This window comes from Strix aluco, chromosome 15 (assembly GCF_031877795.1).
Source record: "Strix aluco isolate bStrAlu1 chromosome 15, bStrAlu1.hap1, whole genome shotgun sequence".
Classification (NCBI taxonomy): Eukaryota; Metazoa; Chordata; class Aves; order Strigiformes; family Strigidae; genus Strix; species Strix aluco.
In genome coordinates this window covers 5,846,696-5,872,423 of record NC_133945.1, presented here as the reverse complement: position 1 = coordinate 5,872,423, position 25,728 = coordinate 5,846,696, and the positions used below count along the sequence as shown (strand labels likewise).

The following is a 25,728-nucleotide window of genomic DNA, read 5'->3' as shown; positions in this document are numbered from 1 at the left end:
AGGGCTGTGCCCAGCCCTGCTCCCACGGGAAGCCCCTTGCTGTCCCCAGTGGGGTGTCAGGGAACATGGTGTCACGTCCATGCAGTGACATCTGGCACCAGCCTGATGGTCCCCAAGATGCCGGGAGGGGACATACACAGTTTCGGGACCACAGGCATCACCTGGCAGTGGTGAGCCAGCTCCCACCCTCGTCCCCCTGTGCCACCCCCTCCCTGGAGGGGACAGGGTGGAGGGGACCCGTTGTCACCCTGGATGTGGCCTCAGCACCCCCGGCCCCGCGCAGCTCATACCGGCTTGTACTCCGGCAGCCACTCGGGGATATTGAGGTTGTTGATCTCGGAGGCGATCTTCTTCCTGTGCCCCGGCTTGGTGACACCGATGGCCGTGAGGTCCTGGGGCAGAGAAGGGGGAAGGTCAGCGCTGCCCCGCACCAGCTGTGCCCCCCTCCCCGCGGCACCAGCCAGCCCTGGCATCCCCGCAGCCTCACCTCCGGCGTCATCCGGCTAATGGTGGTGATGTCGTAGCCGGCGTTGATGAAGTTGGGCGCGTAGAGCTGCAACTGGAACTTGCAGAGCCACTGGTACACGGCCTCCGAGCTCTGGGGGGAGAGGGATGGCGCAGCTCGGGGCAACCCCAGGGATGGGGACCCTTGGTCACGGCCCCACACCCAGCCATGTGCCGGTGGGAGGTTCCAGCTGGGAGCTGGCACCACGGTGGGGCTGCCGGGGGTCCCTGGGCTCATGTCTGTCCCCCCCAGGGTGGGCAGGGGGCTGGTGCCTCAGTGCGGGGGCACCCGGCAGCTGCAGGGATGGCTCCCGGCACCCCGCAGGCACTGCCAGCACCCAGAGCCTTGGTGGTCGCACCACAGGGCTGCCAAGGCACCTGCAGCTATGGGTGCTGGAGGGTGGCCCCTCCCGACACCACATGGGGGTCCCCACACCACCCCAGCACTCCCCGCTCACCTTCCCCTCTGACGGCGGCTCCATCTTTTTCAGCTGGGGCTCGGCGGGGGGCTGGGGGGCGTACGGGGAGCTGGCCACGCTCTGCGACCGCGACGAACCTGCCGGAGAGGCAGCGGTCAGCGGGGCTGCAGCCATGTCACCCCCCGGCTCCGGCCAAGCCCCCATCCCAGGTGGGACGGCACAACAGCCCGGAGCACCTCGGGGCGCCCTGGACACAGCCTCTGCTCCCCCAGGACGGGCACGGGTGGCGCAGGGCACCGTGCCTGGGTGCCACCGTTGGGTCGCAGCACCTATCGCTGAATCGTGGCGAGGCCAGCATGGAGGCTCTGCAGGGCACCCAGCCACCAGCCTCTCGGTGTACACAGCTCCTGGGTGCTATGGCCGTGCCACTGCCCCCACCCACCCCCCCTCCCAAGAGCCAGGTGAGCCCCCCCAGCCCACCTGGGGCCCGGGGTGCTGCAGTGCCCCCCACCCAGCATGCCCCCAGGGCAGCAGCCAGAAGGCTCCCGCTGCCCAAAACCCTCTGTCCCCAGGACAGAAGGGGTCTGGCTGGGGAGGGCAGGCTGGCATGAGCCACCATGGGCCCCTGGGACCCCCCACATGGGCACCCACCCTGCAGCTGGCACCTTCACCAGCCCTGGAGGTGACTGACGGCGGCTGCCCAGACATTTCTGCCTCATATTTCTGATCAGGACCAGCAAAAGAAGCCCCTTCCCTGCCGCTGGTAACAGCATCCTCCATATGTGTGTGTGTCTGTGTGTCCAAAACATGTGTGTGCACACCCCCCCCCCCCGCCCCGTGTGTGTGTGTGTGTGTGTGTGTCTGTGTCTGTGTGTGTGTGTGTGCATCCTTCTGGCATCTGCATCCCACTTGCGTGGGCATCCTCCTCACATGTGCATCTCTGCCGTCTGCATCTCCCTCACGGCTGCAGCCCACTTGCGTGTGCATCTCTCCAGCATGTGCTTCCCCCCCCACGCCAGCAACATGTGCAGCCCCCTCCTCTGTTTGTGCATCCCCCTGCTCTGTGTGTGTATCCCCCCACCTCCTCCCCAGATTTCCATCTCTGCAACCCGGGCATCCCCCCCCACAACGTTCATCCCTCATGTGTGCATCCTCCTTGCATGTTTGTCTCCCATTTGCCACCCCCCCACCCCCACCCCCCCCAGCATGTTCCTCCCCCGCGGCCTCCCCGCAGCCCCCCAGATGGTGCTGGCGGTGGCGGAGTGGGGCGGGGGGGGGGGGACACCCCAACTCGGGCTCCGGCGGGCCTGGTGGGGGGGGGACCAGGGAAGGGAAGGGGCCGGGGAGGAGCGCTGGCCGCCCCCCGCCTGCCCACACCGCCCCCCCCCGTCCCCCCCCCACACCCCACGGAGCCCCCACTAACCGAGGCAGGAGAAGGCCTGGCAGCAGCCGAAAGGCGAGAGAGTCATTTTTTACCCACACGTTTTTCTTCTGGCGATGGGTGCCGTGGCAATAAAAAAAAAGACAAATCCCTGGATCCACGGCACGCCGGCGGCAGGGCCAGGGCTCCTCCTGCTCCCAGCAGCCGGGCGGCCGGCAGCACGCACCTGCGGCGATGTCCTGCGCCTTGGCCGGCCCATCGCCCACGACAGTCTCTTGCGCAGAAGCCTTCTGGGAAAGGACCGTTGCCAGCAGCTGAAAAACACCCCGGGAAAGGGGGGAGAGCAGGCAGGAGTGAGGCGGGCGCGGGGGGTGCATGTCGCGGGTGCTGCGGGTGCTGCAGCGGCCGCCAGCCCGGGCGAGGGTGGGCAGGGAGGGGCGCAGCCGATTGGGGCTGCGGCGGGGAGAGCGGGAGCAGCACAGATGGTGCTTCGCAGGCAGCAGGAGAAGGATGAGCATCCCCCCCCCGGCTCCCCTCCTCTCCCCGCACCCCCAATCCTGCCTGACGCACGCCCAGCCCCGGCTGCAGGGCCCCCACCCCCCCACCTTCCACTCTGCCCGAAGAGCACTGAGAGCTCGGCGTGGGGGCACATGGACCCCCCTGCCCGTGCCCAGCCTGCTCTGGCGTAGTGCAGGCAGGATGCCAGGGGAGGGGGGATCTGGAGCCTTGGCCCCGCAACAGGACAGCCCAGGCTGCCACGGGCAGCGCATGGTGCAGGGGGGGACGTGCAGGCAGCAGCAGGCAGCGAGCAATGTGCAGGCAGGGGTGTGCAGTGCGTAATGTGCAGGCAGGGGTGTGGAGTGGGCAATGTGCAGGCAGGGGTGTGCAGTGCATAATGTGCAGGCAGGCGTGTGCAGGGGGCAATGTGCAGGCATGCAGCATGCAACGTACAGGCAGGAGCATGCAGTGGGCTGTGTGCAGGCAGCAGCATGCAGTGGGCAATGTGCAGGCAGGAGTGTGCGGTGCGTAATGTCCAGGCAGGGGTGTGGAGTGCATCATGTGCAGGCAGGAGCGTGCAGTGGGCAATGTGCAGGCAGGGGTGTGCAGGGGGCAATGTGCAGGCAGGGGTGTGCAGTGCAAAATGTGCAGGCATGCAGCATGCAACGTACAGGCAGGAGCGTGCAGTGGGCTGCATGCAGGCAGCAGCAGGCAGACAGCTCTGTGCAGTGCAGCAGGCAGAGACACGGCAGCAGCCCCTGCCCGGCCCCGCAGCCGGCGGGATGTGGTGCTGGGGACCGAGCCAACAGCCAGGAGGGGACACGCTGGTGGCCACCATCAGCGAGAACTGGGGCTGGCAGGGGCACGCCAGGTGCTGGCAGCACCTCGCAGCACCCAGCCCAGCGCTGGTGCTGGCAGGGAGCGGGGGCAGCTGCCCCGACAGCCAACGCCGGTGCCGGGAGCGGAGCCACGGGCCCGGCCGCCACGGGACTCGCCTTACCTTGACGCCTTCAGAGCCGGCGTGCAGGGCGTGCGCCCCGCTGCCCGCGCTCTGCCCGCTCCCCGAGCTGCGGGCAGAGGCCACGCTGCCCGTGCTGCCCAGGCTGCTGCGGTCACCACCTGCGCAGAGAGAGAGAGGAGACGCCATCAGGGCACCGTGGCCAGGCCGGGGGATGCCGCGGTGAGGCCACGTCACCGCCACGTCCTGGTACACGCGTGTGTGTGTTTGTGTGTGTGTGTGTGTGTGTGTCTCACTGTCTCTGGGGACAGGGAGGGTCCCAGTACCTGTGAAGGGTTTCCGCAGCACCCAGATCTCCTCGGTGGGAGCCGGCGCGGCCGATCCGCCCTGCGACGGCGAGAGGTGGGACGGGCTCATGTCGGCCCCGCGGGACCCTTGGTGGCAGAGCGGAGAGAGCAGCTGTCAGGCGTGAGTGGCTCCACGCGCTCGGGCTCACAGCGGCGTGCCACGGGGAGAAAAACCCCCCCAGCAACAGCGTGGGGGCCGCAGCCGTGCCCAGGGGTGCCAGAGCTGTCCCAGGGGGGCCTGTCCCCCCACAAGCAGCCAGCACTGGGGGGACAGTGACCAGCCTGGGACCCCGTCCTGCCAGGGCATCCCCACGCTGCCACCAGCCAGGGACAGAGCCACAAGTCCCAGCCCACGCAGGGGACGGGGACCTTGTCCCTGCGCGGAGCAGGATGGGGACACGAACCAGTGTGGGGGAGCAAAGGTCGCTGGGCGAACTGGAGCAGTGGGGACCACGGTCCTCGGCTCACCGTCCCCCAGCCAAGACGGCGCTGGCTGTGCCCCTGCGGCTGCCTGCACCCATCTGGGGGAGCAGACAGGTTGCTGAGCCCCCGGCGCTCCCCAGCGTGCCCCATGGGTGACAGCAGTGGGTGAGAGGACCCAGCTGTCCCGGCGGGGCATGGCTTAGGGTGGGGGGTGTCACCCCCAAAGCACCGCTCCTTCCCCGGTTCACCGTGCTGCCCGCCTCAGCCGGGTCCTGCCCTCCCCAGGGATGCCCAGCGCTAAGCCCAGCCTTGGGAGCAGCATCAGATGAGCTGGACAAAGCCCCACGACGGCCCCGCGCTGCCGCAGCTCCGTCACCGAGGAGCCCGACGGGGGCACAGCACCTCGCCACCCCGCTGCACCCATGAATTTTGCTCATTAAAGTCACTCGCGCCGCTAGCGGCCGGGCCGTAGCAGGGCAGGGAGGGCACGAGGTGATTACGGCACCGAAGGAGCACGACGGGGAACAAAAACGGCCCCGCCGTGATCGGGCTGGGCCAGCCCCGAGCCACACGTGCCACAGCCACACCGAGAGGAGCCCGCACAGGCGGGAGGGCAAGCCCCGGGGAAAGGTTTCGTTGCCTTGTCCCCGTCGCCAGCGGGGCCTGGTGCTCTCCTGACACAACCGGGGCACATGCAAAGACCCCCCCGGCCCCCAGCGAGCCGCTGGCAACCCCCGTAGGCACGGCCCGGGGCTCACCCCTGCACGTATCTGCTCTCCGTGCGCTCCCGACACGGAGACCTGTGGCACCGTCACCTACCCGTGCCATGGGGATGGTCCCCAGCCCTGAAGCACCCCCCAGGAGAGCACCCCCGGCGCCACAGCCCCTTCCTGCTCCCGGCACACAGCCCCGACCCGGTTTGAGCAGCTCGTTGGGTGTCAAACACCCCGCGGGGGGTGGCTGCAGAGGGTCCCTGCGCCCGCGGGCCTCGGCCAGGCACCGCGCTGCCTGGTCCTGCCCCTCCAGCACCGAGCCTGGAGAGTGGTTTTAGGGGGTCCCCCACGCACCCGGCAGGAGAGTGGGGGGCTGTGGGCAGAGCTGGGACACCGGGGACACAGGGGACAGTGCGGGGGGTGAGGGTGGGATGTGCCGGCGGCCGCGGAGCCATGGGCAGCGCTGGATGGAGACGGCGTGCGGGGAGGGGGGGGCCAACAGCATGTGTGTGTGTGTGTGTGTGTGTGTGTGTGTGCGCGCACCTACACACACCTGCATGCACCCATGTGCAAACACACCAGGGCAAGGAGCGGGGCAGGGGGAGAAGCCAAGCAGAAAGAAAAGACTCGCTGCACACTTTAAAGGAAAAGAAAGAAATCCATGGAGAGCACGAAGCGAGCGGTGAACTACCTTGTCCGTAACGCGGCTCGTCGGCACTGCTAGGGGAGAGCCTGTGATAGCCAAAGGAACTGAAAAGAGTCTGATGGGAATGTGGTGGTGGAGGTGGAGGTGGAGGCAGGGAATGGAACGGATGGGACGAGGCGTCACCGTTTAGCACAGCAGCCCCGTAAGCCGGGAGCGGGATCTTTTGGTACTGTTGGGGGATTGTTACAGTCTCCCATGAACCTGATAATAAAACATAACAAGAGACAAAATGAAAAGAATCAAAATAATAGAGACACGCTCAGCGCCACCAAAAAAAAAAAAAAAAAAACCAGAAGGAAAAAAAGAAGGAAAAAAAAAGAAAAAGGGGAAAAAAAAAAAGCAGCAAATAAAAAAAGCAACCAAAGGAATGTGGAGAAGTCAGAACTGACCCAACCGATGTGGAGCCGAGCCAAGGAGCAGCAGCGGGAACTCAGCGCAGGGCCCAGCCCAGCGGCAGGATACGGCCCACGGGCACATCCCGTGGCCCCCCACAGCTCCTCGGCGGGACACGGACACCAGGGAAGCCCCACGCCAGCTCGTGGGGCTTCCACAGCCGGGCTGCTGGGGGTCCTGCTGCTCCCCGTGAAGGCGTCCCAGGACGAGGGGGGGCTGCAGAGGCAGGGCTGGGGGCTGCAGCGCCAGCACCCCTGTGCCCAGCTGGCCAAGCCCTGGTGCGGCCATCGCCTGCACCCACACTGCTGCCCCACTGCACGGGTGGCTACAAAACCCTGCTGCTACGGAGCCAGCTGCACCCCAGGAGCCACGGACCTCACCCCCGTGGTCCCAGCACACGACCCACACCCCGTGGGCAGCTCTGCCCCTGCCTGTCCACCACCTCCGCAGCCACCGTGGCCGCTCCCATGGGATCTTGTTCAAGTTGCCACCATGCCCTGCGACGTGGCCACCGCCGAGATGGCGTGAGCTGGTCGATGCCCGCGGGGCCTTTCAGCGCTGCCCATGGAGGCACCGGCCCCGTCGCGGTGCTCCTGGCAGCAGGCACAGGCACGGGCCACCGTGGGGGACCACGATGGGGACAGGGACAGGGACAGGCAGCTGCAGGGCAGGGGAGCAGGGTCCGAGCCCTGAGACAGCCTCTGGCCAGGGAGAGGGTCCTGAAGGGGCAGTGCCGGATCCCTGGCACCCAGCCCCCCTGCACAGCCCCCCAGCACCAGGTCATGCGTCCCCACAGCTGCGCCATTCCCCCCCAACCACAGCGACGTCCCCCTGCTCTCACCATGCACCGACCTCCCGGTGCCACAAAGGCCTCCCCCAGCCTAACACCACCCCCTGAGCACCCCGGGGCTGCCCCAGGAGCACCCCGGGGCTGCTGGCACTGACCCCCACATGCAACGGGTGGGCAGGAGCCCCCCACAATCAGTGGGGACACCAGCCCCACATGCACAACAGGGACACTGACCCCCACACTCAATGGGGACACCAGCCCCACATGCACAACGGGGACACTGACCCCCACACTCAATGGGGACACCAGCCCCACATGCACAATGGGGACACCGACCCCCACACTCGATGGGGACACCAGCCCCACATGCACAGGGGGGACACTGACCCCCACACTCGATGGGGACACCAGTCCCATGCACACAGGGACACCGACCCCCACATGCACAACATGGGAATCATCCCGGCTTGGCTTCACCGGCTGCACCCCCCGACACCCCAGGCACCACCAGACCGAAACGGGGCTCCCTGGGAGCAGCCCCACGTGGTGGGAGGAGGAGGGGGGGGCAGAATTATTTGCCTGTTCGTTTGCTTATGGCCTCCACGAGGCTGGAGGGGAAGTAGCCCACACGGTCGTTGCCAGTCCGGTTGTCGTGAATGCAGCCCTTCCAGCGCCCGTCCGCGTGCTGCTCCAGCACCTGCGGGCAGGGGCCAGGTCAGGGGCTGGATACCACCACCGGGGTCCCCCCGGCACCCCCCCGTGCCCCCCCCTCCAGCCGCACTCACGGTGATGACATCCCCGGCTTTCACGTTGAGGCTGGTCAGGTCGTAGTTGTTGCAATAATCCTTGACAGCCCGGACCTGCAGAGCGGCGGAGGCGTCTGCGGGGACAGAGCGGGAGCGTTGCCGGCCGCCCAGCCCCCGGGAGGGGACCGTCCCCCCTCAACCCGGCATCCCCCCCCAGCCCCATGCACCCCCTCCCCGGCCCCCCTACCCCGCAGCATCTGCTTGATCTCCTTGCTGGCCTGGCTGGTGGTGAACTGGTTGACGATGTCCAGAGCCGTCTGGTTGTAGGTGTTCCTGACGTGGGCGTTGATCCCACTCTGCAATGGCACCGAGGGGGCTTGGGAGGAGGCTGCCCCCACCCCGTCGTCCCCCCCGGGACCCCCCCAGCGACTTGAGCTCACCGCCTTGCTGCGTGTGTCCCCCCCAGACCCTCACCCCCATCCCCCAGGAGGGGTAACATGCTGCTCCACAGCCCCCAGCCGCAGGGTCACTCCCTTCCTGCAGCTCCAACCTGGACAGGGCAGGGCAGGGGCGGGGGGGTCTAGGGGTGCCGGGGGGGCCCTTACATCCAGCAGCAGCCGCACCACATCGGTCTTGCCGCACAGGGCCGCCTCGTGCAGCGCCGTGCCCGCCTTGGTTTGCCGGTTGATGTCGATGCCAGCCTGCAGCAGGAGCCTGCGGGCAGACAGTGGGGTCAGCAAGGTGGGGGGGGGCACGGGGAGAGTGGGGGGGCCCACCAACGCTGCCCTCCCTGCCCACGGCACTCACCGGATGATGTCGATGTGGCCGTTCTTGGCGGCGAGGTGCAGGGGGCTGGTGCCGTTGGGGTCGGTGGCGTCCCCCGGCTTGGGCTCCAGCAGCGCCGCACACATGTTGCTGTTCAGGAGCAGTTGGACCACCTGGCTCAGCAAACACAGACGGAGCAGGGCTGCAAGGGCGGCTCAGCCGCGGCCCCCCCCGGCCGCCCCCCGCCTCCCCTCCTTCCTCCTCCAGTAGCTGGAGATCCCCCCGCAGGTCCCCCACCACTGGCCATCCCAAGGGCTGCCCTGTGCCCCCCCTCCCCAGGCTGCTCCAGCACCCCCAGGCACCTCGCCTTGCCCCCATCCCCTCCCATCCTCTCGGCGGGGGGGGGTTCCCCAGTGCTGCAAGGACTTACCCCGACCCGGCCAAACTCGCACGCCAAGTCCAAGGGCGTCTTCCCCGAGTTGTCCATGATGCAGGGGTTGGACTGGTGCTGCAGGAGCATCTCCGACTGCGGAGGAGCGAGACCCCCCCAGCTCGGCGAGGGCAGGGGCAAGGGAGGGCAGCACAGGCACCCCCCCGCCGCCGCGCCCCGCCGCCGTCCCCACCGTACCACGTCGTAGTGGCCGTGCTGCGCTGCCAGGTGCAGGGGGATCTGGCCCTCGTCCGACGGGATGTTCACGGAGGAACCCGCTTTCAGCACCATCTTCATGGGCTCCTTCTTGCCTTGCCAGGCTGCGTAGTGCAGCGGCCGCATGCCTGCGGGCCAGCGGGACAGGCACATCGTGAGCCCCGCGGGCCAGAGGGGTCACAGGGCTGGTGGGGGGGGGTCACAGCCAGGACCCAGGGACTTGCCTTTGTTGTCCTTGATGTCCACCGCAGCCTGCGCCTCCAGCAGCAGCGAGATGAGCTCCGTGTTGCCGTTGAGGGCCGCATGGTGCAGAGCCGAGAACCTGGCAACCAGCCACGGTGTCAGGGCTCCCACGTCCCCGTCCCCCCCCCTGCAGCACCACCACAGCATCCCAAGGCTCTGCCTCCCACAGCCCCCCACATGTCCCTGAGCAACCCCACCTCCACGTCCTGCTGTGGGCACCTGGAGAAAGACCAGTTGTGGCCGAGCCACGAGCCAGCCACGTCCCAGCGTGCAACGAGGGCCAGAGGGTGGGAAGTGCTGGGGTGGCCATGGGTTTTCTCTCCAGCCCATCACTTTATTTAGCTTCCCTGGGGTGTTGCAGCCACAGGACAGACTCCCCCCAGGTTGTGGATGCTGCCGGGCTGGAACCAGGGGCTGCCGGGGCTGATCTGGGGATGCTGGAGTGAGATGGCTGCGGATCAAACGCTCCCCGCGGATGTTGAGACCCCTGGGGATGGGCAGGGCGGGCACAGGGAGGGGTCCCCCCAAGGCAAAGGGGGTGCCAGGGAGCCATCCTCCCCGCTGACCCACTTCCCCCAGCCTGGCTCCAGCAGCACGACCGCGGGCAACTGGCGCAGGGGGAGGCCCAGGTTGCCAGATGGCCACCATGCCCCTGCCTGGTGCCGGGCCTTGCCGTGGGGTGGCGAAAGCCCCCGGCACTCCACCCCGCTTCGCTTTTGCAGCACCTGGGACCGGGCAAACCCGGAGGCTCGTTGCCGGGAAATAGGCCGGGAGCTGACCTACTTGCTGCTCCCGGCGGCAGCATCCTCTGCACGGCTGCGCTGGCACCCGCCACCCCGCTGTGCCGGGCCCCGGTCACCACAGCATCCCTGTCCCATCCCCGCGGCCACCCCGGTGTCACCAGAGCACAGGAATGGGCTGCAGACCCCAGCAGGACCTGCCAGTCCCCAAGAGGCGGGCGGTGGGGTTGCAATCCCCTCTGCCCCCCATCGCCAGGACCCCCAGTTGAGGGGGGGCACATGTCCCCACCGGGGAGCACGTTCCAGCCACCACAATCCCCAGAAAGCTGCCGCCCATGATCCCCCAGTGGGGAGCAGCGATGTGAGCAGACAGCTGGCACAGGAGGCCGATCCCCAACGTCTGCCTGGGAAATGTCAACATTTTCCGCTCCAGCGCCCTCGCTCAAATCCGCTCAAGATGGTGCAAATCGCGGCCTTCCCCCCGGGCTGCCTCGGGGGCTTCCCCCGGCATGGCCCAGCCGGCCGCAAAGGCCACCATGCGCTGGGTAGGGCACTGGCCCCCGGGCAAGCGTGGGGATGCCAGCACGGTGCTCACCCGCCGGCCCAGGGAATCAGCAAACGGAGCAGAGATGGGGAAGCTGAGGCACAGCCCCGGCAGCAGAGCGGAGCACACAGGGGCTGTGGCCTGGGGCTGCCCTGCACATTCCCAGGGTGGATCCAGGAGCGGCGCTGGAAGCTGGAGGTTTGCTCCCCTGTTTCAGGGCTGCTCCAGCACCCCCCCAAGCCATCCAGGAGCTGCAGGCAGGACACAAGCGGGGCCCTTGCCTGCTGCTCCGGCTCTGCTGCGATGCGCAGCCCTCCCTGTGGTGACCTGCTGGCTCTGGCAGCGTGAGGTGGTCCGTGGGGTGATGCATCCCCCCACTTTGCTCACATCGTGCCCTCCAGCCCTGCCCGTGGGCTCCCCTCACTCCCCACGCACCCGCACGGGCTGGTAGAGCCGATGTGCTGGTGGGTACCGGGGGATGCTGGCGGGTACCAGGGGATGCTGGCAGGTACCAGGGGATGCCCGCTGCCACTGCCCTGCTGGGAGGTGAGGATGAAGAGAGACCTGGGCTGCTGCGGCCGCGTGTCCCCAGGGCATGCCCTCCCATTCCTGACCCCATCTTGGCCTTTCCGCTCACTGCCATTTCCATGGCCACAGCAGAGCCGTCCCCAGGCAGCACATCCTGCCGCCCCCTCAGCGGGGGAACACAGGGCAGGGGGAGCCATGGGGGGCACAAGGGGTGGCTGCTGCCCAGCCCCACAAGCACCACTTCCCGCTCCCACCGCAGCCCCCCTCCTCCGCAGGGCTCTGGCTGCCTTCCTGCACCAGCAGCCTCGTTAGGGTGATGAGCAGGGGGTGAGCCCGTGGCCCCCGCTCCGCTCCTCCCAGCCGTGGGATGCAAAGGGGCACAGTCCCCACAGAGCACCCGCCCGGGCGCGGGGCTCCCACTCACCCGTCGGTGTCTTGGAAGTTGACGTTGACTTTCTTTGCTGATCCGAGGAGCTCTGGGAGGGAGGGAAGGGGACAGCACGTTAGAGGTGGCCAGGGCAGGGACCACCAAGGAGGTGACACGGCCACAGCTCCAGTTTTCCCTCCCCACCGAGGTTTTGGCTCCCTGCAGCTCCGCAGCCCCAGCCTGTTTCAGCAGAGCAGGGAGCTCAACACGCTCCCCCGCGCCCCAGCGTGTCCCCTGTCCCACCGCCTGGCACTGCCCCACTCCCACCCCTGCCTTTGTGGGAAAATAAACCGCCTCGGAGCAATCCAATTAGCACCACGAGGAAGGATGGAGCCAGATTTACATAAGATTTAACCGAAAAATGCCACTCAGGCTTTCCAGTGAGCCTGCTCTTCCTCAAAATCCCCAGTGGGGAACCGGAGCGGGAGGAAGAGGAGGGTGGCTGCGGCACAGCAGAGCCCCGAGCTGGGGACCCACGCAGCAGCCCCCACGCCCGCCACAGCGGGTCTTGTGTCTCCTTGCCAGCATCCCGGAGCGATATTCAATTATTTGGCACAAAGGGCAGTGTCAGCAAACAAGGCGCAGGGGACACGGGAAAGCCATGACCCATGAGCCTGGGGAGCGGTGCCGGGCTGAGCCACCCCTGCCTGGGCCACGCTGGTCCCCGGAGCAGCCCAGGACAGTGGCAGAGGTTTCTCCTTGCCCACGCAGAAGCTCCCAGGCTCCAGCATCCAGCGTTGGCTCCATCCCACGCTCCATCGGCCGCCCGACAGTCCAAGCTGCAGGACATTTGCTAACGATGACACAGCCCGGTGCCGATGGGGAAGAGCGATGGAGAACAGCTTCTGACCAGCCCCAGCCTTCAGCCCCTCTTCACATCCCCAACCTCCCCTCCTGGCACACGGGGCAGCTGTGGGATGAGAAGGGGCACCGCAGGGTCCCCAGGGCACGGGGAGGGGACAGGGCCACCACGGAGTCCCCGCAGCTAGCCCCACGTGTCGGTGCAGCCTCCCTTGCCCTGGCAGCCCGCGCTGTTTGTTTAACACATTAACAAACCACCCCAGCGACAAAGACCTGGGGAACAGCCCCCCCCCCGCAGTGGTCCACACCCCGGGAAGGACTCTGGATGTTGCTTGATGGGCAGAGCCCCCCGAAAACCAGGACTGAGCGGGTCCCCGCCAGCCCTGAGCTACCGCCTGGCTCCCCAACAAAGGTGCCATTCAGCGCCGGTGGAGAGGAGCCCAGCGCCGCTTCCGCTGTCACCCAGCGCCAAAAAGCAGCTCCCAGGAGAAGGGGGACGAGCCGCCCCCCCCCCCCCCAGGGATGCAAACGTCGGACAAAAGGAACCGGCGGGCACAGGAGTGGCACCATGCCCGGCGCTGGCTCCAATCTCCGGCCCCGAGACGGGCCCCGCTCCGGCTAACCGGGCCTCGCCGACGGACGGACGGATGTCAGCGGGTCTGCAGTGCTTGGCCTTTCTCACGGGTTGCTCCCAGCGAGGGGATGGGGCAATGCCTGGGGATTGGCGTCGCGGGGTGCAGACCCCGCGACGCCGATCCCCAGGTGCGTGCCGGCACGGTCTGAATCGGCATCAGCCGGACACACCGTAGAGGCAAATCTCTCCTCCCTGCACCTGCAGGAGAGGCTGCGGCTGCCAAAATCTGTTTAGCACTTCCATCACCGCCCGTGCCAAGTGCTTAGTCAGTGACTTCCAGCCGCGCAGCGGTTTGACTTTCGTTAAAGCTCTGGCAGTGGCCACCAGCCTGTCGGTACCTTTGCCGGGCTGCGGTGAGCTCAAGCCCCGGCCTGGCTTTAAGCGGTGCCGGGAAAAGGACTTTCGGGGTGATGGGGTCCCCTGAGGAGCAGCCAGCTCGTCCTCCTGGGGCGCAGCACCCCTGGGTGCCACCAGCTGCCTGGCAGCATGGCGTGGGGCACGACAGAGCCATGCCAAGGGCGCAACGCCTGGACCGGGCCCTTGGCATGGCCCCGCCATGGCCTGGAGCTTAATGGTTCCCAGAGCAGAATGGGCACCCCAACACCCCGCTGGATGCCCAACCCAGGGCTGTCTCGGCCCCACAGCCACGGCATGGGATTTGCAGCCTGTCTGCGGGCAGCGAGACGTGGGAGAGCTTCGTTAATGGAAGCACAAGGAAAACTCCTCCACTAACGAGGGAGGGAAGGGGGCTGAGCGCGCTGGCAATTAAAAATACCGGCCACAAAAGGAGACACGCACAGCGGGGAGGAGAGCAGGGCTCCGGCATGGCCATGCTGCCAGCAGGCACTGAGCGTGTCCCTCACTGTCCTCCCTGCTGGGATCACCAGAGGGGTGACAGAGAGCACCGAGCACCCACGAGCACCATCCTACCCTGCCCACACAGCAGCAGATGCCAGGGCCACTGGGCAGATGTTGCAGCCCAGAGAAACGGTGGAACCCCCAGTGCAGGGCCCTTGCTCAGACCACCTGAGTCCCACCACTGCCTTTGGGGCACCCCAAGGTCCCCTCTTTGCTCCCCATGGGCTGCTCAGGTGATGGTCGTGGATGTGGGACACCCCAGCCCCACGGCATGGCCCCCCCCACAGCTCTCAGAGCAGCTTGCACCCCACGAGCATCCTGAGGGGCCTGATGGTGCTGAGGTGGCCCTGGGAAGGGGGGACGTGCTGCTCTGCCAGACCCAGAGAGCCCCAGCATCGCTGGGTCTGGCTGCTGCATGTACCGGGAGCTGCAGCCACCTGCCGTAGACACCGGCTCTGAACAGCGTCTGCCGCGAGTAAACACCGCCGCGGGGAGCTCAGCCCAGCCGCTACTCCCAGAAATGCCTTTACTTAAACACAAGGATCACGGTAGCTGAACGCACGCTTGAATTCAGCTCCTCGCCGGCCACGTCCTCCTCTGCCATGCAACGGCCTGCGCCGGCCCCGGGCGGGCACCGCGACGGCCGGCGATGCACGAGCCGGCTGCATGTGCAGGGCTGGGTGCGCACGGAGAAACCGCTCTGCTCGGCCCCAGCGTCCGGCAGCACGTCACCCCAAAACCCCTGCACCCCCGTAATGGGCCTGGCAGCTGCTCTGGGCATCCTGGTGCATGTCACAGGAAGACCCCCCGCGCCCAACCAACTGCCCTGGGAACCCCGTGGGGAGACCCCCGTGCCCAACTGCTGCTCCAGACACCCCAGTGCACACCATGGGGAGACCCCCATGCCCAAACAACTGCCCTGGGCACCCTGCTGCACACCATGGGGAGACCCCCAAGCCCAACCAACTGCTCTGACCACCCTGATGCATGCTGTGGGGAGACCCCCATGCCCAACCAACTGCTCTGGGCACCCTGGTGCACACCATGGGGAGACCCCCGTGCCCAACCAACTGCTCTGACCGCCCTGATGCATGCTGTGGGGAGACCCCCGTGCCTAGCCAACTGCTCTGGGCACCCTGGTGCACACCATGGGGAGACCCCCGTGCCCAACCAACTGCTCTGGGCGCCCTGGCACATGCTGTGGGGAGACCCCTATGCCTAACCACAGCTCTGGGCACCCTGGTGCATGCCGTGGGGAGACCCCCATGCCCAACCAACTGCTCTGGGCACTCTGTTGGGAGACCCCTGTACCCAACCACAGCTCTGGGCACCTCATGCCCAACCACTGCCACGGGGAGACCCCCCATGCCCGGCTGCTCCAGCCCTGTCCCTGCACACATGCTCAAGTCTGTGGCCCCACACGGTGGGACTCCTCGGTGCACCCCCGGGGGGGCTCCTCTCCCTCCCCAGCAGCGGGGCCACACAGCACCCGTTCGCCCGCTCATGCGCCGTGTCCCCGCAGCTGCAGCCAGCGCAGCGCCGGCAGCGATCGATGCCCGGCCGGGGCGCGGGGGCTCCCGGCCAAGCCCCCGCTGACGAAGCACATCCTCGCCCAGCTCCCCCCAGCAGCTCTGCGCCAGCTCGCAGGGAGCGGGCGGCTGCTCCGAGCAGATGGCTCCAGCCTCCGCTAAATCAACATCTACTTAATGAGGGGAAAGCCGTCGCTGCTCCCCCCCACCTCACAGCTTGGCAGCAGCAGCAAATGAGCCAGGGCAACCCCCCCCCCCAAATTCTCCTCCCCATCCCTTCCATCACCCCACTGCAGTGGTCCCCTCCCATCCAGCCCCACCATCCCTGCCACTTCCCCCCTCCCCAGAACACGTGGGCAGCAGGACCCCTGCGTGTCCCCCCCCCCAAGCACAACGGGGACCCCCGGGACCCTACAATCAGGACAACACCGAGTACCCCCGGGGAAGACATTCAAGTCAAAGCCAAGCGCCGATTTTGGAGGGGGTGGGGGGGGAGGACCCTGCAGCGACATTGCCGTGAGCTGCCGGATAAAGGAAGCATCCAAAATAGCTGCTCTTAATTATATCCTTGCTGACGAGTGCCACGCAAACAACGGGCGCTGCAAGCGCTCGCTGCACGAGGAGCCCTGGCACGAGGGGGGCTTATTTCTCACGGTGAGAATAGGGTGACCCCGTGGGGACCCCACGGAGGTGGCCAGGAGGAGCCCTGGCTCAGTTGGGTGACACTGGGGAGCTGGTCCTGGCCGCTGTCAGGCAGCGAGAGGCTTGTAGTCCTGCAGCCAAGGTCGTGTCAAGCGCTGAGGCTGGCGCGATGTTCAGATGCTAATGAAGCCGTTATCATCTTCTGATCGATTTTGACTGTATAAATAATGCACCGGGAAGCTCACGGGCTGCTGGGTGCAGGAGAAGGGATTGCCTGGGGCAAAGAGGTGGCAGAGATGGGCCCAACCCATTGCAGCCCAGTGCCCATCACAGCTGGAAAACAACTGCCCGCTGCAGCTGGACAACCCCGTGCCCATCACAGCTGGATAATGCAGTGCCCATCACAGCTGGACAACCCAGCAGCTGGACACTCACTCCCCTCACAGCTGGACACCCCATCACACTCACAGCTGGATAACTACTGCCCCTCACAGCTAGACACCTCATCACCTACCACAGCTGGATACCACCGTGCCCATCACAGCTGGATCACAAATGTCTGTCACAGCTGGACACCCCATCACCCCCCACAGCTGGACGCCCCCAGCTGGGTGCCCCAGTGCCCACCACAAGCCATTCCCGAATCCCAGGGCGCTCCTGGGGGATGCTGGCCCCTTGCCCAGGGCACCTGCCGGGGCTCCGGCTGCCGGCCCTTGCACGGAGCCTCCCCCGGGGAGCAGAGAAATCTGCTCTTCAAAATCAATAGGCTGTGGCAGCCTGAGTCACGGTGCTGCAGCAGCGCAGGGCCGTCCCCTGGGGCCAGGATGAAGCAACTTAAATGCAGCTTTCAAGAGGCAGCGGGGACTCCTCTGTAATTTTATTTTTTTTTTTTTAAAAAACCCCAACTTTTCGATCCCAAGGGAGGATGAGGGCCTGACCCTGCGGGCTGCCAGGAACGGGGGAGACGGGTGTACCCAAAGCAGAGCCGACCCGCTACAAACCAGGGGTGCTCACCAGCACGAGCATCCCCGCTCTCCCTGCACCGCCGAGCCATATCCTCACCCGACCTTTGCCGCGTGGTGCCGCGGGGCCTGCCCGAGCCGCGCTGCATCAGCCGGATTCCCCCAAGGCAGCCCCAGCTCCGGTTTGGGGTTCAACCACGCAGCTCCCCAGCTCTGCAGACGCTCCCTCCCAGCGCGGGGTCGCTGCTTGCGAAGTCCCGGCAGCCTCCTGCCCGCTCCGGGCTGCCGGCAAACCCGCTGACCCCTGAATAACACACGGTGCCACGCGAAGGCTGCCGGTGCGACCGGGGATGCAGGAAAGCGGGCAGCAGAGGGGTGCGGGCAGCGCAGCGACGCATCAGCTCTGGCCCCACAGGTGGGACAGGAGGTGTCGCGTTGGGCCCCGCCGGACCAGCACCAAGCATCGCACCAGCCCCGCCGCTGCGCCCGTCGCCGCCGGCCCGGTGCCAGCCGTACGCCCACCCTCGTCTCCGCGGAAAAGCGTGTTGGTGCTGCTTCCATGGAGCCTTAATTGACAGCCTGTTCTCCCCGCGCCGGGGCGGCGGCAAACAGGTAATTTTCAGTAATCACCCTGGGCTGGAAGGAGTCACCGCCGGCAGTGCGGAGGGGGATGAGACGCGGCTGCTCGGGGCCACCGCCAGCCTGCGTCTGCTTGTCCGTCCGTGCGCCCGCACCCCAGCACCCCAGTGCTGCGCATCCTCGGTGCCTGAGCAGAGGCTGCCCCGGGCACGGGAGCAGAGAGGGGACGATCCTGGCACCGCTCACCTCCACCCCGGGGCAGAGACAATCCTGCCCAACCTCATCCCTGTCCCTCTCATCACCTCCCCATCCTCTGCGTGGCCAGGGAGCCCTGGGAGGGCCAACCCCAGCCAGCGAGGGACCAGTAGCTTTATGCATCTTAAAGCATCATTAACTAACGAACAGTCGGTACCATCTGGCCTCCCATGAACCCAGCCACAGTCCAACAGCGCTGGGAAGTGGCGGGGAGCTCCGTGGCACACACAGACCGTGTGCTTGTGTGCACACATGTGCACGTGTGTGCGTGCAGGTGGCCCAGATAAATAAGAGGGCAAGAGACACACGCGGGTGAAACAGGCCCCAGGGTCTGTTTTAAACACAGTGCCTTTCGTGCCATCATTTTGCCTTGTCCACATACCAGCCCGGTACGTGCGCGCCGGTGCACCGTGCCCACCCCACGCACCCTCTGCACCACGACAGCGCCCGCGGGAAGGATGGGCACCACGATGGGCAGCTCTGGGGGTGCACAGGCTGGCACCTCGGTGATGCCGCGGTCGCTGCCGGAGCAGCACGGAGATGGGCAGCCAGGCGATGCCATGTGTCTGCCCCGAGCACTGGGAGCCCAGCTGGAGGCCTCACACTGCTCCTGAAGGCCTGGCAGCGCTGCAGGGGAAAGGCAGGGCTTGCAGGAGCCATCCCAGTGCCCCCAGTATGGCAGATGCTGGGAGAGGGCTGGCAGGGGCAGCGCGGGACCACCCGCCCAACACTGCCGGGTGCCAGGGCTTAGTCAGAGGCAGCTCCAGGATCCGCGCACGCCGGAGCGGAGACAGCCGGGAGAGAATAGCTGCTGCGGAGCTGCACAGCCGGGAGGAGTGAGCCGTAAACAGCCCAGCTGCAATGCAGGAGCCGGGCAGGCGGCTGCTTTGTCTGCTCCAGCGGCTCCAGCAGCCACCGACCGAAAACCTATGGGGGCCTGGACGAGGAGGCGGCGCGGAGCTGGGCTCCCGGCAGCCGCATCTGGAAGGGATCAACCAGCTGGTGCCCCTGGGAGCCGTCCCCAGCGCTGAGCCCCACGCCAGGCCGGGGAGGAGGCACCGCTGAAGCAGCCAGAGGAGACGGCCGCGGGCACACGGGGCAGAGGGACACGGGCACACGATGCACACAGGCGTGCAGAGGCACACGACACAGGCGGCTGCACGCGTGCTGATGCACAGAGGGGACACGCAGACACACCGGCAGAGCTGTGCTGCTGCAGACGGTGCTCGGAGAAGCCGTCTCCAGCCATCTCCAACCCGCTCCGTCTCCAGCTGATACAGGCCATGGCAGGGCACAGAGTGGGGGTCCCACCGTCCTGCTGCACCCCGGGACACCCCAGCCCCACAACCACCTCCATCTGCTCGGCTCTCGCTGGCAGTGACCTTGCTGGTGAGACCCAAGGAGACCTGGGCAGAGCCAGCACTTCCCACCAGCCGCTCTCCCACACCATCCCAGACCGTGCTTCCCTGCCCAGGTGGCTCATGCCGGGTACCAGCACCCATCATCCATCACTGGTGCAGGCCCGGCAGCACAGGGCTCTCAGGCCAAGTTGAAGCTGGTGCTGCATCCCCGGTTTCCCATTTCTCAGGCTGATTGCTCCTGTCGCTGCGGAGCCCAGTGTTAAACACCTCATTTTCTACTCCCGTATTGAGTTGGAAAATACTATTAACATTTCATTACAGCTTAAAGATCCCTCTCAGCCCGGCACCAAGAGCCAGCAGGATCGCTCCCATGCCAGGCGGGCTGCACTGGCCCCCATCCCTCCGGGGAGAGGGGACGGGGAGGGCAAGTCCCACATGTCCCAGCTGCAGGTCAGGACGGTAACTCAGGGCAGACGTGGCCATTGGCACTGCAGACCGGCTCAGCGACCAGCCCAGCACGGCCCATCCTGGCCAGGACACACCGCAGTGACGGAGCAGCAGTGTCCGTGCAGGCCAGCACGAGCCCAGGCGCTCCCGAGCAGGTTTTGCTTCCCAACACCTTTCCTTCACCCACGGGAGCCTGGCCTGGCAGTAACAGCCATGAAATACCAGCAAATTAGTTCTCCACTGCTCTCCCGACTGCGTCCAGACATTTGGGAAAGGCACCTTTAGCCGCCGGCTGGCAAGGGCAGCGCGCAGCAGGTTCAAGGTCATGCCCCGGCTCTTCGAGGCGGCCAGAGGTGCCCAGCCCCGGCACAGCGGCACACCCCGCTCCGGCACACGCCACACCAGCACCAGGATGGAGAGCGCATGGCAAACATGTGCAGGCACAGCCCCGAGCATCACCCCAGAGCCTGGCAGTCCCCTCCACCGCTCACCCCACCAGTAACACCACAGATCCCACCTGCCATGTGCCCGGGGCAGTTGTTCACCGATGACCCACCGTCGCTTCGGCACTCACCCAGGCGCTGGCACGGCACCGCGCAGCCGCTGTCCATCAGCATCGCCCAAGCACGCTGCGGCCCATGCAGCCACGGAGGGGGAGTGGGAAGGGGCTGGGGGCACCCTGAGCCAGGGAGGGGGCTGATAGCAGCCTTTCCCAATGTCTGGGAAGGGGAAGGAAGGGTTAAAGGGAGCGCAGAGCTGGGGAGAGGAGCCAGATGCCAGCCTGGCTACTGGAAACCGTGATGGGCTGGCAGCAGAGGGGGTGGCTGCCAAGAGGGGCTCAGGGCACCCACAGCTGCACCGCCAGCACCCTGAGCACCCACGACACCATCACCCTCGGGTGCAGCCTGGCCCTGCCACGTCCCCAGCTGCTCCCTGGGAGCGTCACCCCACCACAGTGTGCGGGCAGCAAGGAGCACCACGGCACCCGGCAGCAAGGTCCTCATGCGGGGAAACAGCCGGAGCTGACGGCCCCAGAGAGCCCCGGGCACGAGGGGCCACCTGCCACCGGCAAAGGGCTAATTGGTGTCAAGCCAGGTGAATTCAGGACTGCCACAAGAAAATCCAGGCCAGCGAGGGAGCCTCCAGCTGGGAGCAGAGCCGCCGGCCCACAGCCCCGCTGCTCCTCGGTGGTGGTGGCCAACAGCCCCGCATCCTCCGTGGCGTTTGTGGTGGGTACGGACCCCAAAACAGGAGCTGCGCTGGGGCAGCGAGGGGTGGGGGGGAGAGGGGGGTTCACACCCACAACTCTGGCCCAGCTGGAAAGAGAGGCAAGAAAATGTAAAATAACGAGATGTCACCCCGGGCTGAGTAATAATCCCCCTCTGGAAGGAAACTTGGCACACGCCTGCCTGCACCCGCTTGCCAAGTCCTGCTGGGAGCGAGGTTTCACACGCGGGCTAGAAACCCCAAGAAGAAGTTTTTTAAGGGACTCACTGACACACCATTGAGCACGGCAGCGGCAGGAGCTGCTCGGCCCTGACCACCATCCCGGACAGCCCTCAGGCTCCGAGCCTGGGACATGGCTGCGATGCCCCGACATCAACCCAGCCCACCCCCTTGGCGTTTCACCCCTTAATCCGTGCTGAGGGGTTGAGGGGGGCCGCAGGACGAGTGCCAGCCATAGGATGGGGGATGCACAGGGGGCCCAGCACCCCTTTGCAGCCATCCAGCTTGGCCAAGCTGCCGCAGGATCTGGCCCTGCAGCCTCTTCCTCCTGCTCCAGACGTCCTGCCCAGCACTGATGTCTCCAGAGGCCAGTAGCACCCAGGGGTCCCAGCGAGCACCGTCTGCTCCCCCTCCACCCAGGCTTCTCCTGCAGCAAGGAGGGGGCTGTCCCAGTGCCCAGGGCTGGGAAGCAGCAGTGAGAGCCACTGGGGACGGCTGCTGCCCGGGGAAGTTACTGGAGGACCGGGGGGAACTGGGCAGCTCTGGTTCTGCCGGCCACACGCGCCCTGGGCACTGCACCACAATTGGATTTGCAGCTGCCCTGCCTTTTACTGCATGGAAATTGAATTGTAAAATGTCAAAGACATTTCCTAACTGCGCCATATTAGCCTGGTTTTATTAAATACTGTTATCAGAGGAGATTATTAATGCAATCAAATGCAGGCAAAAAAAAAACCCAGAATTAACTGGCCGCTGCACAGGAGGACGCGCTGGAGAGCAGGAGGCAGCCGGCGAGGCCCTGCCCGGGAAGCCCCACGGGGTCCAGCTCCTGCCTCCTGCTGCCCCCCGCACCCCGAAGCGCCAGTGAAGCCGCAATCCCACCCAGCTGCCGCAGCCCCGCTCGCATCCCGGGATGGGTCCTGTGGGATGGCAGCACCCCAGAGGGGGATGAGCCTGGGGGTCCCTCCTGCTGCTGCCCGCTCCCAGGCAGGCTGCCCATGCTGCCCGCACCATGCACACCCCTCCGAGGAGCTGCCTGGCCCCCGACTCAATCTTTTCACCCAGAGCGGGCTCTGCCTGTCCCACACGGCCCCGAGCCCAGGCAGGGCAGGACCCGCTCCCTACACGCGGCGGCTGGGATAAGCCCCAAAATGCCGGGGCTGCTGCCAGCGACACAGGGCAGGATGCAGAACCCTGCGCTGGCAGCAATGGGGCTCTCCCACCCAGGGCAGGGGCACCCCGAGAGCTGCCTGCACCTCGGCACCAGCACCCCCGGGCAGGCTGGGCTGCGTTACCCACATAGTGGGGTGCAGGGGGTCCTGTGCCCAACTCCCAAACCCAGCCAGGCAGCGGGGCTCACCCAGCCCCGGGCATCCCAGAGCCAGGTACTCAAGTGGCACACGAGGACACAAGCCCCGATGGCAGCCCGGGGGTCCAGGACAGCACCAAGGACCAGACACGGGGTGGGCACACCAGGTGCTCACCCGGCACCATGGGCTATGTGCCGGGACATCTCCTTTGCCGCACAAAGCCACCACATGTGGAAGTGCAAAGCCCCCCCAGCCCGGCTGGAGGACAAGCCAGGGCTGGAGGGCCCAGTCCTCAGCTCGAGGTCTCTCCTGCACCACTGGCGGGTGCCACACAGAAGCCATTTCCAAAGTGGACGAGCCACTGGTGGCACTGGCCTCACAGGGACAGAGCCTGCTCGCTCCTCCTCGGCCGAGGAACCGCGGTTTCCCCACACGGCACAGCTGCCCCAAGCCCCGGGTGCCTGGGACGGGGACGGTGCAGTGGCCACGGCTGCTGCTGGGGACACCTCGTCCCATCCCACGGCGCCAGAGCCGGGGAAGCAAGGGGAAAACGCCAAGTCACTACAATTCTTCGAGGTAGCACCAGGGAGGAGGGGACAGGGAGGGAAACAGTTTGCTGCCAAATCCCTGCATCTGATTTGCGTAACTTTCAGACAACCTCATCAATTATGGATGCCCGGGAAGCGAGCGCGGTGCGCGCTGCGGCCGGCCCGGGCCCCACAAACTCGTACTCCACACGCTAAATTGGGCCCCACGTCACCATAGCAACCCGTGTTAATTCACGCAGGGATTTTTAAAATCTCATTTATTAAACCCCACATGAATAGGATATTATCCAGACAACGGAGCTAAGTTACAAATCTTCCTGGTGCCGTGCAGCGCGGGGAGCGCCGGTGTCATGCGTGGAACAGCACACGGAGGAGACGGGGGGACGTGGTGGCATGGGGACAGCTCAGTGCTCTCCCACCCCGTGCAGCACCCAGAGGTGTTGGTGCACCCCAGGCTGGGAGCGCAGCACCCACCGTCACACACGCAGGAGAGCCGGGTCCCGCGGGGAAATGGTGCCAGAGCAGCCCAGCACTGGCACCGGGGGTCCAGCGGAGCTGGAGATGTTGCAGCCCCGCTGAGGCACGGAGGAAGCGTCCAGGCCCATGGTGGGAATGTCCCCGACACCAGGCTCGGCCTCGCCGTGTGTCCCTTGTCCCTTGCTCACAATCCCGGCTCGGGGAGCGCCGGTGGTCCCCGCGGCCATCCCGCCCGGCAGTGCCCGGCGGCCGGAGGGCTCTGAGGTGGGAGATGCAGCAGAGCGGGGCTGGGAAGCAGAGGGATGCGGGAGGAGGTGGTGGCACTCCGGCACCGCTGGCCGTTGCCACAGCAACACCAGCTGTGCGCCCCGACCATCGGAGAGGGGTGTGCGGAGGGAGAGCGCTGGGCACAGGCCAGGCAGCGTCCCCGGCCCTGCACACCGCTCCGAGAGGCCACGGCAGTGCCTGGAGCGGGTTGGGATGAAGGGGGCTCGGTGCTGGAGCCCCTTCTCTCCCTGCACAGGCCCTCAGCAGCGACAGCAATGATGGCACTGGGGACATGGAGGCCACCACGTTGGCCCTGCATGGCACCAGGACATGAGGGACACCACGCCAGGCCCTGCACGGCACCAGGACACGAGGGACACCACACTGGCCCTGCACGGCACCAGGACACGAGGGACATCACGCCACAGGCCGTGTGTGGCACTGGGGACACCGTGTCAGGCCCTGCTCAGCACTAGGGACGTGGGAGATGCCATGCCAGCCCTGTGCAGCACCAGGGACACTGTGCCAGCCCTGTGTGGCACAGGGGACATGAGGGGCACCACGCTGGCCCTACACGGCACCAGGGACACCATGTCAGCCCCGAGTGGCACAGGGGACATGAGAGGCACCACGCCAGCCCTGCATGGCACCAGGGACACCCTGCCAGGCCCTGCACAGCAACACGAGAGGTACCACACTGGCCCTGCACAGCACCAGGACACGAGGGACGTCACGTCAGGTCCTGTACAGCACTGGGAACATGGGGGCCACTGGGCCAGCCCTGCACAGCATCAGGGACACCACACCAGCCCTGCACGACACTGAGGACACGAGGGACATCACGCCAGCCCTGCACAGACCAGGACATGGGGGATGCCGTGCCAGCCCTGTGTGGCACCAGGGACACCATGCCAGCCCTGCACGACACTGGGGACACAGGGGATGTCACGCCAGCCCTGTGTGGCACCAGGGACACCACACTGGCCCTGCATGACACTGGGGACACGGGGGGGATGCCACGCCAGCCCTGCTTGGCCTGGAAACACCCCTGCACAACCAAGGATGGGGGACACCGCACCGGCCCCGCACCGCTGCGGGGACATGGCACTGCCCACGTTCAGGGACCGCTGGGCCCCGGCAGGAGGGGCGTGGGGTGCAGTGGCGAAGGGACTGCGTGCTCAGCCACCCAATGCCACGCGAGTGCTCCCCGTGGTCCCCTGCCCCTGCCCGGGGACAGTCCCCAGCCGCCCCCTCCCCAGGTCGGCCCCGCACGCCAGGCCTGAAACCTGCAGCTGCATCAGCGCCATGAATAATTGAGTCCCGGGTGGAACGCCTCAGCAGAGCGGTGAAATCCTACAGAGAGCAGCTACTCCTGGAGCTACACACGCAGAGACACACACGTCCAGACACACGCACACCCCCGCAGCCTCACGCCTGGACACGCACCCCCGGCGCCGTGCAAACCCCACCGCAGAGATGCCCGCGGGGAGATACCCGTGGAGCTCCATCCAAAACACCCCCCCCACGCGCAGAAACACCAACCCAGCCGCATCCAAACACACATATGCCAGGGTACACACCGACACGCAAACACAGACACGCACCCAAACACAGACACGCGTGCACGCCCGGCACCGCGCACACACAGCCCCACGCAAACGCGTGCGGGCACCGGCGGCCCCTGCGCACACACGCACGGTCCGTGCACACACGCTCCACGCAGGTGCCCCCCCCTCCCCCGCCTCCAGCTCTGCCCCCCCACCAAACCCCCCCCCCCGCCTTCCCCTGGGGGCTCCGGAGCTGCTCCCGGGCGCAGAGCAGCGGGGACCGGCCGTACCGGG

The 25,728-nt window shown here is 66.6% G+C and overlaps 1 protein-coding gene across 2 annotated transcripts in view; it reads right to left on the bottom strand.

Moving 5' to 3' along the window:
* CASKIN1 (CASK interacting protein 1) overlaps window positions 1–25,728 on the bottom strand; it is a 32,203-nt gene that overhangs the window by 5,972 nt on the left and 503 nt on the right. Inside the window, exons 2-17 of one of the 2 annotated variants that reach the window (XM_074841458.1) lie at window positions 11,769–11,820; window positions 9,514–9,611; window positions 9,272–9,417; window positions 9,074–9,169; window positions 8,686–8,816; window positions 8,484–8,592; window positions 8,126–8,234; window positions 7,918–8,012; window positions 7,712–7,829; window positions 5,935–6,150; window positions 4,087–4,194; window positions 3,803–3,921; window positions 2,531–2,618; window positions 963–1,060; window positions 488–598; window positions 291–392 (exon numbers count right to left, since the gene is read on the bottom strand). In XM_074841458.1, the coding sequence (XP_074697559.1) occupies window positions 291–392; window positions 488–598; window positions 963–1,060; window positions 2,531–2,618; window positions 3,803–3,921; window positions 4,087–4,194; window positions 5,935–6,150; window positions 7,712–7,829; window positions 7,918–8,012; window positions 8,126–8,234; window positions 8,484–8,592; window positions 8,686–8,816; window positions 9,074–9,169; window positions 9,272–9,417; window positions 9,514–9,611; window positions 11,769–11,820 (1,796 nt within the window). The remainder of the gene's footprint in view (window positions 1–290; window positions 393–487; window positions 599–962; window positions 1,061–2,530; window positions 2,619–3,802; window positions 3,922–4,086; window positions 4,195–5,934; window positions 6,151–7,711; window positions 7,830–7,917; window positions 8,013–8,125; window positions 8,235–8,483; window positions 8,593–8,685; window positions 8,817–9,073; window positions 9,170–9,271; window positions 9,418–9,513; window positions 9,612–11,768; window positions 11,821–25,728) is intronic. The other variant, XM_074841459.1, reaches the window with a different exon arrangement.